Below are 15,564 nucleotides of genomic sequence, written 5' to 3'. Positions count from 1 at the left end.
TCAAAAACTGGAGGGAAAAAAACTAATTTTTTACTAGCAAATAGGAACTTTTTTGTTTCGTTTTACACATGAAAGTGCAACATATAAATAATGTAAATTGGCATGTCAGCCAAGCCAAAGGGCCAAAAGTGAGCAAACCCCATTTCCTAATGCTTGGGTGGTTTTCTTTAAGTAAACCAATGTGTAATTGAAAAGTAAACAGAATTACTTTTCCTGTGGGGTGGTGTTGTGGTGTTGGCTTACTCAATTTGTCGTGCCGTTAAACTGGTGCTGCCATGTGGCAAGTAGAACGTAGTGCCATGCTAGGCAGCCAGCCATTTCATTCAAAGTTAACGATATAGCCAACAACTAAATGTTGCGAATTGGGGCTTAGATGGGAAAATAAATGGAACCCGAAACCTCGTTAGCTGATCCAATGTTTGATTATTACAGACCATTTACTTACCCGCCGGCTATCAATTACAGAATGATTGGTCCTCGATTGACAATCAACTTCCGGATTTTTAATGCACTTGCCCACATGCTCACATGCCATTATGGGTTATTTCCGTTGATTCGATTTAAAGGTGGCCAGCATTGGCAATTATCTTTAAATTCGATATGAATGCCGAACCAACGTACATGTTTTCCTTTGAGTGCACATCTTTGATTACAATCGCTGGCTGTCTGCTTGTCAGCTGCTGCGGCTTTTTATGGCTACATTAGAGTCGGAAGCTGTTTGGGTTGAACCACTCCGAAGTGGTGGCACCACCATCACCATCACCATCACTCCACCCATCACCCCCACATCCTGCCCAGCGCCCCCAATTCCTTGGCAGAGTCCTCCGCCCATCCCGGCCATGTTGAACATGGGCTTACATCGCACCCCGGACCGGGGCTCATCTCTTAATTAGTTAAACATTGAGTGTCTGGCTGGCTGGCTGGCTGGCTGGCTTCTTGGGAGGGAAATGCGCCTTGTTGACTCTTGGATTTGGATTTTAATTTGCAGCAATTTTCAGCGGAGGTTGGTGGCTGGTTGTTTCATTGCCACCAGAGGAGGGAATTATCATCATCAAAAATGGAAATTTATGTTTGCATCGCAGCGATTTATTATCTCGCTCTCTCACTGAATTTACCCCTCAGTAGTCGACTGACTATATTTATGACACCGGCTTTCTTGCAACAGTTTACGCTTATTAAATTTCTCGTCTCTGTGCTCTGCTCCACCACCACCACCACCACCACCAGTGGCCAGTGGACACCATCCATCCGCCGGCGGCGTCATCAATTCACTGCAATCCCGGAATCCAACAACCCAGCAATATAGCAATCGAGCAATCCAACAACCCAGCAATCGAGCAATCGAGCAATCCAACAGTTCAGCTGGTGCAACCATATTGGGTTGCCTGGCCGGCAAATTGGCGCTTCGATTATCGCAACTTTGTTACAATATCTGTTGAAATTGAATCTCTCTCAAATGCTGTTTTAATGGATCGCAAAGTCTCGATTGTTTGCTGTGCTTGCAAATATCATAATAATCATATTTTATCTATCTACAAACAAGCGTGGCTGTCGATGAGTCAGAGATGCGGCGACGGACTCTCGTTGTCGATTTGAAAATATATCAATATTCTTTACACCGACGGGCAATAAAATAAAAATGAACTTTGCATTTTAAAGATGCTCCCTGTATGTCGAAAACCAGTCGCAAATATCGAGAGTTAACATTCAAAGGCGGAACTTTTTTTTATTTCTACATAATATTTGGCGTACAATGTGATCGGTAATGGAATGTTTAAATAAGTGGTTTGCATTTTACATTTTTTTCTAATTTGAAAACTCATTTTCCCAGCAGCACAGCTCATATTTCTCTAAATTGTATTTTAAATATCACGTTGCTCAAGTTGTATTTTTTCAACTAAAATATTTATTTTCGAAAATTGCTATAATTTAGCAATTTTGCATCCTTTCCGCGCGGAAGTGAACTGAAGTGAAGTGCATTTGAGCTTCGATCTTTGGTGTGCTGACCATTTTGAACGCTTGTTGCTTCAGTTTCTATTTCAGTTTCAGTTTCCATTTCCATTTACCATTTCTATTTCTCCTTGGCATTCGGCTTTTCTGGGCTGTAATCGGTTGCACATTGAGTGCAAATTAACTCGATTTCCATGGCGTGTTTGATGGTTTCTATTGTCTAATTCCCTGGAACCAACGCCAACGCCCTTTCTCCGGCTTATGCTGGTGAAACTAGGAAGAGAAAGGGCAGCAAACAGTTGTCTGTGCCAAATTCAAAAAAAAGGTAACAAATAGGAAAAAAATGAATAAATTCAAGTGAGAGGGCAACGAATAAAGCGTACGACAATCCGACTTCAGAGGCCAAGACAAATCGAACCTCGAGGGCATCGGATTGCTATGGCTGGGAATCGGCATCGGCATTGGCATCGGAATCGTAATCATTATTGCTCTCTGGCTGAAACGACGTTTATCTTGAACTAATCTTTCAATTGTGTGGCTTTTCTGGGTTATTTGTCCACTTTGGATTTACTGCAGTTTCGCAAGACAAATAAGAGTAAGAACTTTGCGAGTGCGCGAGTTGTGTGGCATATGTGGCATATGGCAAATGTTTGCATTTATGTCACCCTTTGAGTATCAAACTAAGTATTCATTCGAAACTAATAAATTACAGAGTCACAAAAGCACTCAAAAATTGTCTGTGTTGACTGTGTTTGACTAAACAAAGCAATTTAAGCGAGCCGGCTTTAAAAAAAACTAAAAACGATTATGGAATACAATAATTAACTGTCAATCAATGCTGACAATGCATATAAAGAGGCCTTTTATACCCTATTCACCTTATACATAAGACATATGTACAATGTACAATGTACAATGCGATATGAACACACATGTGTCTTTAAAAACTTTTAACTTTTACAATTTCGACATACTTTGCCGTGTGCATTTTACCACTATTTGCGCTCCATCCGCCATCTACCAGCAACCAACCACCACCACCACCAAGCATCGGCAACATTATAAATCACTGAAAAAATATTTCATATGCCTCTTAATGCGATGCTGCTACCTTTGATTGCCTAGCCATTTCATTTATTGAGCCGAACTCCGCCCAGGAAATTTGCATTTCGCACTTGTGATAGTCGCCACAAAATACAAAATACAATACACAAAACAAACAACAAACAACATACAACGTACAACACACAACGTGTTGCTTTCTCATACTCCTGCTGGCTTTTTCCACCTTTTTGTTTGATCCAAGAGATGTCCGAACATTTAAATAACCATATTATATTTTTATTATTTGTGTCATGCCCACTTTATACCGAATAAACAGTGGACTGCGAGAAAAAAAAAGCAGAAAGCAGCTGTGCCAGCGACATATTGTACACTTTTTTCTTGGACTGCGCACGAAAATTTGTCAACCTTTTTTATTTAATTTTGGTTTTTTTCTCTTTTTACTATGTACTGAGCATCATCTGTGTGAAACGTTAACGCTAATTAAAATGTACTATTCAAATTCTTGGGCATTCGTATTCGAGATTTGTGGCTCGATGACTTGCTTATTGGGTTTTTTTTTGGTTGAAACGAATAATATTTGTTTTGTGACCACCATTTTGGTTTTTTTTTATTGATCTCTTTGTGGCGTGATAAATTCCACGATAAATTCAACCGTCTTATTGTAATGATTGTGGACGCATCTTATTGCCAGTCAGTTGGCATCTGCGTCGATTTATTCCGAATGATTTATTTATTGCCCCCGAAGAGTTTAGCACTTCAAAATTTGATTTGATTCTCCACCCTTTTTCTTTTTATGAGATGCAAACGATGCACACGCACGCAGCTCGTGTGGTTTTATCTCTCAGTGTAGGCAACGCATTTGCGTCGATTTTATGCATCGGTCCACTTGGTCACACATGCACATTTATCTATATATACGAGTGCGAGTTCGACTATATCCGCCCGATCCAGCCGGACGGCATTTACTCGGATTGTCATTTACACTTGACGGCGGTCCGTTGCGTCTGTCGTCAGTTTTCTGTTTTCAGTTTTCAGTTTGCTGCTCTGTGCTTTTCGCCTTTTGCTTTTTTTTGCTTTTTGCCCAGATAGCCCAGACTGCTGCTCATTTCTGCTGGTTTTTTCCCGCTTCTTTTATTTTTGTGGCAGATTTTCGGTTTGCCTTGCTTCTTTCTTTTTTTTTTGTATTTTTTGACCAGTATTCCAGTAGCGCCAGTACCACCAGTACGCCAGTACGCCAGGTCCAAGTGGAACTTCTACGGCTCACATCGGTTATGCATTGTTGGCGGCATCTGCATTCGAAATCGTTCAAATTTCCGACCCCGGGACTCTTTTTCGCCGAGCTCTGCATAAATTGTGGCCGGTCGGTCGGTCTCTTGTACGATTTGATGTCATTTTGGGAACTGTATTGGCATTACCATAACCTAAGCACATATCTCGAAACAAATCACGTTGTCAGTGGTTTTTTTTTTCCCCCCCGGATTTTTTCCCCTTTGGTTACCCAGTCGTAACCCAGTCGTTAGCCAGCTCTTTGTCACTCCTCGCAGGCGGTAACGTATGGTCGGAATTGTATCAGCATTCTTCGCCACTGCCCCTTTCCTCAATCCCCTTTCACATTGAGTAACTGGATTTCTTTACCCCCCCATTCACAAGATCTTGAACTTGTTAATTACGTTTTTTTTCGGTTTTGGTTTAAGTTTGCCACTCCTGCTTTACGCTGCTTTAATTCATTTTGAACCCAACGGCCAATGGTACTCGAAAATGATTGCAGTCGCGTGTGCGCACAGAGTGTTTTCTGTTTCGTCACTATTTCTTTTTTTTGGGGGGCGTTTGTAAAGGCCGGGTAAACAAATTCAATACTGTAGCTATATCTACAAAAGATTAGGAAATCCTAATTAAAGCGTTTCTCGTTTCTGTATCGGATTTTGGCACTACAATTTGTGTTGAATCTCCTCCGCCTGCAGTTAATGAAACCACTCAATTGGAAAACAAAAGCAAATTATGTGCTCCAAATCGCCGCAGAAAACGAAGGTGCTTGTTGTGGCGTTTGGAATTTTTCTTTTTTTTTTTTTCTTTTTTTTTGCCACTCGAATGCTTGAACCCCTCCCCCCCTCGAATGCTCCAATCCGTTCCGATACGATCCGCCTTCGCCACCTGTGTGCAGATTGGGGATTTCGAACCACCGGCCCTGCCCATAAATCATTAATAAACATCGCTGTGGCTTGTGGACTGCCGTTCGAAGCGAAAGATTTTCGACTCGACTTCGCCTTTTCAACGTTCAATGTTCAATGTCAGTTAATTAATTCATAATTTGGTCAGTCAGTTTTTGGTCGCAAAGTGAATGGATGGATGGATTGGCATCGAATGGAGGGAAAGGCAGGAAATCGGCTGGATTACAATTTTATTATCTAATCACTCGGCCAGCGAGTAAAACAATGTTTATGTTTAGGCTATTTTTAAGCAGTATATTTGCATGCAATTCGCGCTGAACAATCTATGAACATGTTAATATGCTGCACGTGTAAGGAGAACTTAATGGCACCTAGACTATAAAAGGAATGCTGGCTTTAAATAGATTATAGCATTTCAAAAGCATAATAATAATGGGTTATTAATGGCTTTAAATGCCTTGGTCTCAATAAAATTCAGTGAAAGATTTTATGTTCCACATTGTTTGGCTAGTGAAAGTTTAGCAAGTTGAAACTTAAAAATCGATGTGGTAACGTAGCGTAGACTTTCAATAATTTAGTAAACGCAATAAATTCACCACTGCATATATGTATGAGCGGCCATAGAATTTTTCATTCAGAAAACTAAGGGCTGCAAATCATTCAGCACCCGAAATGACAATTTAAATGCCAAACAATGATTTATTCCATGAATCGAATATTTATTTTCGAACCCACCGCTCTCTTTCACTTCCAGATAAATCGCGACGATGGACTGCCGCAAGAAATCTGCCGGCAGTGCATGGCCCAGTTTTTGATGGTGGCCAAGTTCCGGCGGAAATGTGTACGGATGCAGCAGCGCCTGCAGGACTTTGCCCAGGAGATATCCGACCGCCAGACGGCCAGACAAGCGAAGCGTCAGCAAAAAGTCCAAAAGAAGTCACACGATAGCACACACACGGTGGAATTGGAGTCAACCAGCCACGCGGAGCATCAGCTCCCCATACGAAAGCGCCGCATGGTATCCGAATCGGACGGAGATTCGACAGCAGCAAGAACAGCAGATGGAGCAGCAGTAACAGTTCCAGCGAAACAGATGCGAACGGAATTCGAGAGTTTGCCACCGCCCAAATCAAGTCCTCAGCAACCCCGATTGCGCAAGTATCGTACCCACTCCATTGGCTGTGAAATGGATCGACCTGCCGCCTCCATCGATGCCAGCAGCATGCCCTGGAAGACGAAGGCTGCCCGCAAACAACTTTTCGAGACTTGGGCGTCCACCTGCCCGCCGGAGGTCATGTCGCCCAATCGCCCAAGTGCACGCAACAGCACCAGCAGCAGCAGCACCAGCAGCAGCGAGCACATGAGCGACTTGTCCGTCGGTCCATGTTATGGCTTCGAAAGCGACAGCAACCCGTCCTCCACCTCCACCTCCAACGCGGCGCTGCGATCGTTGATCATCGTTAAGCGGCAGTCGCCGCCAAAGTCATCGCCCATGTATGATTTAATGCCGCGACGGGGTCGGCGTCCGAGGAATGCGCCAATATACACACCGGCCAAAAGACAGCGCCGATCGCTGGTTAGGAAGGAGCCACTGAACCGAAAGTTGGCCGCGAAGCAGCCAGTCACCGAAGAGAACCAAAAGTCTGATTTAAAGGATATTTATCCGAAGGAAGCAAGGATGGATGAGGCCATCGACAGCACTTCCGATGCGCCAACGGAAGTGGCGTCTAATGCGGTCCAAATGATGTGTGATGTCAACTCAAATAATAATATGATGGAGTGTAGAAAGCAGAAGGACGTCACATCACATGGTTTGATAGACAGCTGCAAGCAGCTCAGCGCCATGGAAATGGAGTCGGTCCAGGAAATGATAGCGTCCAGAGCTGAGATCCACGTCCTCAGCGTTCCAAATAGTGAGGAAACTTCACCCAAAGAGCAAACGTTTGAAGCCACCAGCGTTTTAAAAGATCCAGATAATGCTGCTAAAGATCTCCAAGTGAGAAAAGAAATCGAGTCAATTGCGAATGACATCAGGGCCGAGGCTGATCTAGTGCAGTCCGAGGAACTGACCTCATCCACGGAAACCAGCGAGTCGCAAACGAAAGCGGTTGAGCAGCTGGAAGCACTGGGACAGCAGGAATCTCGTTCGTCACTGGAGCACGCATCTGTGCAGCAAACGGAAACTGTGGACGAATCCGACTCCGCTGACCAGAGAGAGATGATAGTCAGCATACCGCTGGAGGTGCTGGACGAGAACTTGCAGCGTCGTCTTTGCGTGGAACCAGAAACTGAAGAGCCCAATCGCCAGTCCTTTTCGCCCAAGGAGTTTGCCCAGCGTCCCGATGACGTCAATAACAACGAAAACGATGAAAATTTTTGCCAGAGTGCTACAGCAGATAGCTTCAATGCTGCTGTGGCACTCCGAACCAATAAAATTGAAGCCACACCACCGGGGGGAACGGAATCGGATAGCACGGACTCGGAAGAGATGCCGATAGTGCGATCTGGGCCAACGCCCATGGATTTTATGGCCGAGTTCGCCAAGCACTGTGCGAACGGCATTGAGCAGCTGAAGGTCACAACTCCGGCGGCATCGCCAACTCCCTCGGATATGATGCCGCTCAACGATCTGGAGGCCAAGCAGAAACTGGAGGTGGAGATGAACGACGTGGAGACCACTCTCAATGGCATCCTCAGCGAGATGCAGGACCAGCACATGTACACACCAAACTGTGCCCACATTGATGAGTTCCTCACGCCAGCCGACTATGCCACGCTGACCGAGCAGGAGTCGTCCGTTTCGTCGCCACCAAATCCTTTCGAGCAAAGTGCCGACGGCAAACCGGAAGTCAAACCTAGTGCCACCGAAGATCCCTTTGATAATAGCAACTTTACCAATGAACTGATTGGTTTCCAAAACGATATTCCGTGCTTCGAGAATATTGAGACGCCGGAGCAGGGACAAAACTTGCATTTAGAACTGACGCAGTTCTTAAGGGATCTGCAGCCGGCACAAGCCGAGCCGCCGGCAGAGGAGCAGGTCGCAAAGACCGAAATAGAGACACAGCCAACCGTGCAAATGGATGTCCAAACCAACCTACCAGTGCAAGCTGATACACGACCTCAAAATGAGTCGTCTGCTAATCATTCACCATTTGAATCTCCCATATCATCACCTCAAGTTCAGGCACAGATCGAAATACAAATGGAACCTCAAATCGAGACCCAGATGCAACCTCAAGTTGAGACACAAATGCAACACGATGTGCTTACAGTGCAGTCTCCACAAAACCAACAGCCTCAAGTACAATCTCATGACCAATCTCAGATGCAACAAATCCAAATCCCACCGCAAATCGAGCCTCAAATTCAAGTCCAAAACCAGGAGCAACAATCTATGCAGCTCGTGCCGCAAGCCCAACATCATCAAGTGGTTCCCCAAGTGCAACTGCAATCCCAATTGGTGCCCCATGTCCAGTCGCAGGGCACGACAACGACGGTCACCTACGAGCAGATTTACCAGCAGCACATTGTCCAGCAGACGGTGCAGCAATCCTCCAACAAGATGCAGGTCATCTCGCTGCCCTCGGCGGGCACGGAAACACGACAGTGGCAGACACAGCAGACGCAGCAGCAGCAGCAGCAAGTCCAGTGGTCATCGGTGGGCGGACTGGAGGCCATAAAGAGTGCCCCCGTCGAGGGTGTTGCACCCACAACCACAACGTACTACATTAGCGCTAGCGATCTTTATCCGCAGCAGACTGAAACGTACACGATGCTACAACCAGCATCCAATGAAAGCTACATGATCGAGCAGGTGAATCACCAGCAGCAGCAACATTGCCAGCAACAAATTCAGATGTCTCAACAGCAACGCCAGCATCAGCAGGCGCAGCAGCAACAGCAGCAGCACCAGCAGCAACCGATTATGATACTGATCCAGCAGCCGGAGCAGCCAGTGGCCTCGGCCAGTAATCCGCAGCAGGCACCGCTGCACGTCTATAATGCTGCTGCTGCTGCTGCCACCAGCAACGAAGTGCATCAAATGCAGCACACGCAACGCCAACAGATACGCCAGCAGTATCACCACCAGCAGTATCAGCGACTGCAGCAGCAGCAACAAACTCGCGTCGTACAAAGCCATCCAGTATTGGGAATGCCGGGTGCCACTTCCATATCAACCAAAGTGACCCCCATTCCCGTCTCAGCGACCAGGGGTCGGGCGCTAACGCTCAAGTGTCGCTTCTGCCACAACGGACCGCGTTTCTCCAGCAGCCTGGAGTACAGCCGGCATATCATTGATCTGCATCCGGCGGTGGCGCCCTTCAATTGTCCACACTGTCCGCTGGCCTTTGCCGGCAGAACGAAGCGATCGCAGCACATCCTCAGTCACCATGTCGTGCAGCAGTACCAGTGCGGCCAGTGCTCACAGGTGTTCCCCGCCCAAAAGGCACTGGACATTCACATTCAGCGCTTCCACATGACATTGAAAACGGATCCTTTGGATGCCGTGAAGGTGGACGACGTTCAGCTGCAGATCACCAGCGAACGGAGGCCACGGGGTAGGCCGTATAAGCCACGGCTGCAGCTGCAACAGCATCAACTGCAACCGCAGCAAAAGTTACAAGTGCAGCAGCAGCAGCCGCGGAAGACACTTCAGCAACTACCCCAAACGCAACAACAACAGCAGCAACATCAACTGCAACAACAGCAACAGCAACTGCAACAACATCAGCAACTTCAACTGCAACAGCAAGTGCAGCAAATGCAACAAGTGCAACCACAACAGCAACAAGTGCCGCAGCAACAGCAGCACCACCAGCAACAGCAGCAACATGTGTTGCAAGTGCAGCAACCACAGCAACAAGCGGTAATGCAGCCACAATCACCGCATCCATCAAGTGAGTATTACACTTCTACTTTCACCGAAACAATCTCATATTAAACCATAAATTCCACAACAGCAGTGGAAATGCAAGCAAGCCCAACAACGCCACGAAAGATTCTTTGCTGTCCCGATTGCGAAGACTGTAAGTAAAATGGAATAATGGCATAATCACTAAGCTTGCACCTAACCCATGACTTAACCAGCACTTTGATAAAGACGAGCAGTCAAGCACATTGTACGATCTAAATTGGTTCCGATCTAAAAGTTGTCTCTCTCCCGTTACAGGCACTTCCGGCCACAGTCACGGCAACGAACAGTTCGAGGAGCTGGCGACACTGCAGACACCGCCAACAGTGCTCACACCGCCATCGACCATAGTCTCGGTACCATCGCCGCAGCCCATGGTGTACTCGCAGCACATAACAATGCCGTCGCCGGAACAATCCGAGCCAGATTCCACGACCACGTTGCGACAGTATCGGAAACGAGGCGTGATCGTTGGGCCACAGGGCCCGTTGCATTTGGCCACACCGGTGGCCTCGCCATCGCCCTCGTCGTCGCCCTCCTCATCGACGCTGGATCACATGCCGCCAGCTTCGCCGGCAACGCCGGCTTCGCCAGCACCGCCACCATCGCCGGCCGTCGCGTCCACGGTGCAGGTGACCGAGCTGCGGACGAGCCACCATTGTCTGTACTGCGAGGAGCGATTCACCAACGAAATTGCCCTGAAGAAGCACCATCAGCTGGCACACGGAGCGCAGACCACAATGCCATTTGTATGCAACATCTGCAAGCGAGGTTATCGCATGCGTACGGCGCTGCATCGTCACATGGAGTCGCACGACGTGGAGGGACGACCGTATGAGTGCAACATTTGTCGCGTCCGGTTCCCGCGACCATCGCAACTAACGCTGCACAAGATCACGGTGCACCTGCTCTCCAAGCCGCACACCTGCGACGAGTGTGGCAAACAGTTTGGCACGGAGAGTGCTCTCAAGACGCACATCAAGTTCCATGGAGGTACGTTTTGGGGGCAAACCCTAAGCACGACCAAAGGGTTTACTTCGTTATTATTATTGTTTTTTTTTTTTTTGTTTCGGTTGCCTAGCAGTTAACCTACCGTGTACTAATCCCCATTCATTTAGTCTTAGTGTTGCTCTGTCGTAGCTTGAGTTATAAGCCTCTTACTAATCCTCCATCAATTGTTATCGCTGTATTGTTGCTATTGTTGGCGGCAGTTTGTTGAAGCGTGGGTTATATGTACCAAAGGTATGACAACCGTGAACGAATTGCTTTCGTCTCGAGAATACCAATATCGATTTATGGCATGGGTATTCCTAAATGCTTGGCATGAAAACAACAAAAAATACACAGCTTATGTATTATGCTTTTAGCCTTAAGCTATCATAAACCGTTTATGAACTTGCGCATGCAGTTTTCTGAGTAGCTACGAAATACGGCAAAAAAATAATAATATTAATAAATAAGCCACTTGGTTGTAGTGGTGTGAGTTCGATCGAACGGCTTGCAAAAATTGTATAAAAGCTAATTACCCGTTGATATGAACACTGACAATTATACGCTGATATCTGACGGCTCTAGCTCAGCTTGCCTAATTATTGACAATTAGCTGCCCTTTGTTATTAATCCGCTGACCTGGACACTGAACACTGAACACTGAACCACTGAACACTGTACACTACTTACTTATTTGTATTCAATTGGTAGAAGTGGAGTGCGTTTCGTAACACGTGGGAATTTCTAAGAAAATGGGTGTTGAATATTCCATTGAATTATACATTTATTAGATGTACAATACTTATGTATGTATATATAGATTGCTTTACTTCTGCTTTTCCCCCTTTCTACTTCAATGGAATTTCCGCTTGCTGAAACCTTGAGTTTCGCAAACGCACTTTCAACCCAAAAACCAAAAAAAAAAAACCTTAACAATCGATGTTAAATGTTGGTTGTCTCTTTTTGCGGGTACAGTGATTTCTTTAGTTTAATTCGCTTGACATGAGTGTATTTATATCGCTATCTATGTTGGCTCCCTTCAAGATCACACTGTGTGAATCCTAATTGCTCAACATAACAAACGATCCGAATATGTAGATACCGATACACACGATACGATACAAAGGCCAACGAAATTGTCTTCTTCCAGAGCTCGGTTACCAGTGCGACGGGTGCGATCGGACGTTCGAGTATCTGAAAGAATTGCGCAAACATCGACGCACCCACAGCGAGATGTTTTACAAATGCAAATTCTGTCCAAGCTCCTTTATGCGTTTCACGAATTTTCGGGGTAAAGTCTCGCCAGTCTCGTCCACAAATGGTGTTGCCAACATTGTTAATTTGAATTTTATAAATACACATGCATTATCAGCAGTGCTTTGTTTTCCTTATCGAATTTTGTGATTTTTGTACCTTAGCAATCGTAATAAGTAATGATTTCCTTATATTAATTGAAGGTGTCACTGAAGCTTAGGCTTAAGAACTATTGATAGTTCACCCAAGTGATATTTCAAACTATATAATTGACTATTTCTAACTGTCTTAATGTTGTAACGTCTTATGTTCTTACTTAAGTAGAATGTGTCTACATAGTTGGCAGCACTATTCTAAATTTATTTAAGTTATAGGTTCCGTTCTAGTTTGTCGTAAGAAACAAAAGTAAGGATAGGTAAATCACAGATGCCGTCATTTTGCATGGCCTACGTTAAGTTGCAACTTGTTAAGAACTAATCAAATGACTAAAACGTATAATAACGAAATTCCTTTTTTGATTTTCATTAGCTCACATGAAAACCCATTTGCCAATGGGCGTATTCCGCAACGAGGAAGCCGCATCAAAGTCACCCAGCAACAACAACCATTGCCACCCCAGCAGTGACAAGCTGGAGAATCCGCTCACGCCCATCGAGGAGACACCTTTGACGCCGATGAGCTGCGGCGGACACATGTACCACAGCCCAGATGAATACCCCAATTCGGTGGAGAGCTGTGCCGGCAACAGCGTGACACTGGAATCCATTGCCACAACGCCATAACCCACGGGGCCGGATTATTATTTAGTTTACAACGCTTTAGTTATAAGTAATCACAAGCAACCTAGCCAAATAGTATCGGCGCCTTCCTATACTATTACCACACTCTGTGGTAAATAGCTTCCATTCTTCCCATTGGAGAGCCAACCAATAAGTAACACTTAACTCTTATTCTAAATAAAAAGAAAAACAACAAACAAAAGAAATGAAAAGAACAGAAAAGAACCAGCAGACTGCATTGAATGCAATCCAATATTGCACCTAAAATAATAAAAAACACACCTAGCGACTAAGCCAAGCATACACTCCCTCAGACACAAATCTTAAGGCTACAAAATATTAGAACTAAGCTAGTTAGAATCTAGACATTCATGTAATGAAATCAACTGAAACAAATACGCAAAGGTTAACTTTAGGCCTTAGACATATATACATATACATATAAATATAAATACTTACTGCTGATTTCCGTTCCCAGTTAGATATAAATATTTTTTTGAAGAGCGTTTAATGAAAATAATAGGACTAAGGCCCTAGATATAAACAATGTACCAAGCAACACTAAAACATTTAGTTATTCACATTTTGGTGTAGAATTTAAATAAACTACTGAGACGTGGACGTGTGTGAAAGCCAGCTCAAATCGATTTTAGTTCCATATTGTTGTACGAGGTTTCATTGACAAATGAAAATGAAACAAGGCAGATGAATAACCTATACAAATATTTTCCTTTTATTTATAAATTATGTAATAAACAAATTATGCTTTTAGTGCGATCAAACGATAACAAAACATGTTTGCATTTCTCAATCCTTGAAGGTGTTACACATAAATTTTGGGGCCTTCACTTAATCGTAGTACCAGTCCAAGAAGAGCAGGGAGAACGACATGACCAGCAGGAAGAACAGCGACCACACGCGTAGCCCTGCATTTCGCTGAGTGGCTTGGCGGATTTGCTCGTTGGCGTCCTTGACGTTTTCCGTGGCGCCCACGACGGCACTAACTATCCTGTCGATATTGTGGTGTTGCATGGCGACCTAAAAAGGGGAATTTAAGAGGATTAAAGGCGATTAGAACGTGGATCTAGCTGGAACTAGTTGATAATTAATTGCATGCTAATAAGCGCCACGCTTATATCTTGCAATCGCGAGGGATGTGGGATTAAGTGAAACCAATTAACATTTTTAATTGAAGGATTAAGTCGGCGAACATATGGGCAGCCACTTCAATGTAAAGTCGTCTTGGCAATATGGAGCAATATGTTCTCCTCAAAGTGATTTCGGATTGAGCATGCAGTCTTTGGGACTTTTTGCGTTATCGCGCTATCTTACCTTTTCGGTGAAAATATCCTGCAGTTGGGCAATGTCCACCACGTTCTTTTCAATCTGCTCCACCTCCTCGGAGACGCCCTGCAGAAAGTTGTAGATGTGCACGTTCTCCGCCTCGAAGAGCTGCATATCCTCGGCGCTTAGGGGATCGTCATCGTCGGCCTCCTGCTGCTTCTGGAGCTCCTCATCCAGCGCCACCTTGGCGGATGAGTCGTTCAGAGCCGATCTGTTGGGTTTGCTTCGTTTGCGCGTACGCGGTTTGTGTTGATTGGCCTGGTTGGCTTCCTTCTCCTCTTGCCCATCGTGGTCGTCCACCTCGACGCCATCCTCGTCCTCATCCCAGTCGCCCCAGCCGTCGTTATTCCAATCGTTGTCGGCGGATTCATCGTGGTTGCCATTTGCTTGTGGAGAAGACTGCGTGGCATCGCTGTCATCGTTGCTGACCTGGCGCCTACCCAGCTTGCCACTGTTGCTGCCCGCCGGACGTACTGGTATCTTCTTTTTGTCCGCCGCCAACTTGAGCAGCTTATACGTCTCCAATTCGTGCTGCACCCGGTACTTCTTTTGATCCAGATAGATCTGTTCCACGCTGTGCAAATAGCTGACCAGCAGGTCCAGCACGGCATCGATGTGCTGACGCTCCTGCGGCTTCCGCTTGGCGCTCTTCCAATCGCTGCGCATCTTGGCCAGGTGCTGCGTGTAGAAGGTGACGAACTTCTCCGACTCGCGATCAATCAGATCCCGCTGGGCGTCGGTCATGTGCGCGGCGGACTTCAGATGCTGACCAATGCGCATGTAGGCGGTGCGGTTCTCGATCAGCACATTGCGCAGCGAAGTGATCTTGTTGCACACCTCCTTCGCCTGCTTGGCGAAGTCATCCTTTGGGCCAGTTGGTCCAGTTTTTGTGGGCGCTGTGGTCGGTTTCGCCTTGCCGGCCAACTCGGCCTTGCGCTGCAGGCGCACCGTCATTACACTGGCCTTGAAGCTCTGGGTGATGTCCATAGCTATTTGCTATAACTAAGTTTAAACTATTTAACTTTTAAATCCACATCATCGGTCCAGTGCAGTGTGGCCGTTCGTTTCGGTAAATGCAGTGTGACCGCTGGTGACCGTT

General features: G+C 45.8%; 2 protein-coding genes across 7 annotated transcripts in view; one reads left to right on the top strand and one right to left on the bottom strand.

Annotated features, from left to right (window-relative positions):
* Positions 1 to 13,909, top strand: part of LOC6538689 (protein split ends) — a 38,995-nt gene extending 25,086 nt beyond the window's left edge. For 3 of the 6 annotated variants that reach the window (XM_039376104.2, XM_039376106.1, XM_039376105.1), the window contains exons 3-7: positions 5,938 to 10,084; positions 10,148 to 10,213; positions 10,357 to 11,091; positions 12,239 to 12,379; positions 12,871 to 13,909. In XM_039376104.2, coding sequence (XP_039232038.1) covers positions 5,938 to 10,084; positions 10,148 to 10,213; positions 10,357 to 11,091; positions 12,239 to 12,379; positions 12,871 to 13,124 — 5,343 coding nt within the window. In that variant the 3' untranslated portion in view covers positions 13,125 to 13,909. The remainder of the gene's footprint in view (positions 1 to 5,937; positions 10,085 to 10,147; positions 10,214 to 10,356; positions 11,092 to 12,238; positions 12,380 to 12,870) is intronic. The other 3 variants (XM_039376107.2, XM_039376108.2, XM_039376109.2) reach the window with 3 other exon arrangements.
* LOC6538688 (syntaxin-18) lies at positions 13,832 to 15,551 on the bottom strand. Its single transcript, XM_002099171.4, has 2 exons — positions 14,454 to 15,551; positions 13,832 to 14,159 (listed from the first exon to the last, which is right to left on the bottom strand). The coding sequence occupies exons 1-2, from the start codon at positions 15,450 to 15,452 to the stop codon at positions 13,971 to 13,973; spliced, it is 1,188 nt and encodes a 395-aa protein (XP_002099207.1). The 5' UTR covers positions 15,453 to 15,551; the 3' UTR covers positions 13,832 to 13,970.
* Positions 15,552 to 15,564: the final 13 nt, after the last annotated feature.

This window comes from Drosophila yakuba, chromosome 3R, assembly GCF_016746365.2.
Source record: "Drosophila yakuba strain Tai18E2 chromosome 3R, Prin_Dyak_Tai18E2_2.1, whole genome shotgun sequence".
Classification (NCBI taxonomy): Eukaryota; Metazoa; Arthropoda; class Insecta; order Diptera; family Drosophilidae; genus Drosophila; species Drosophila yakuba.
Note: the sequence above shows the minus strand (reverse complement) of the source record. Positions and strands in the feature narration are given on the sequence as shown.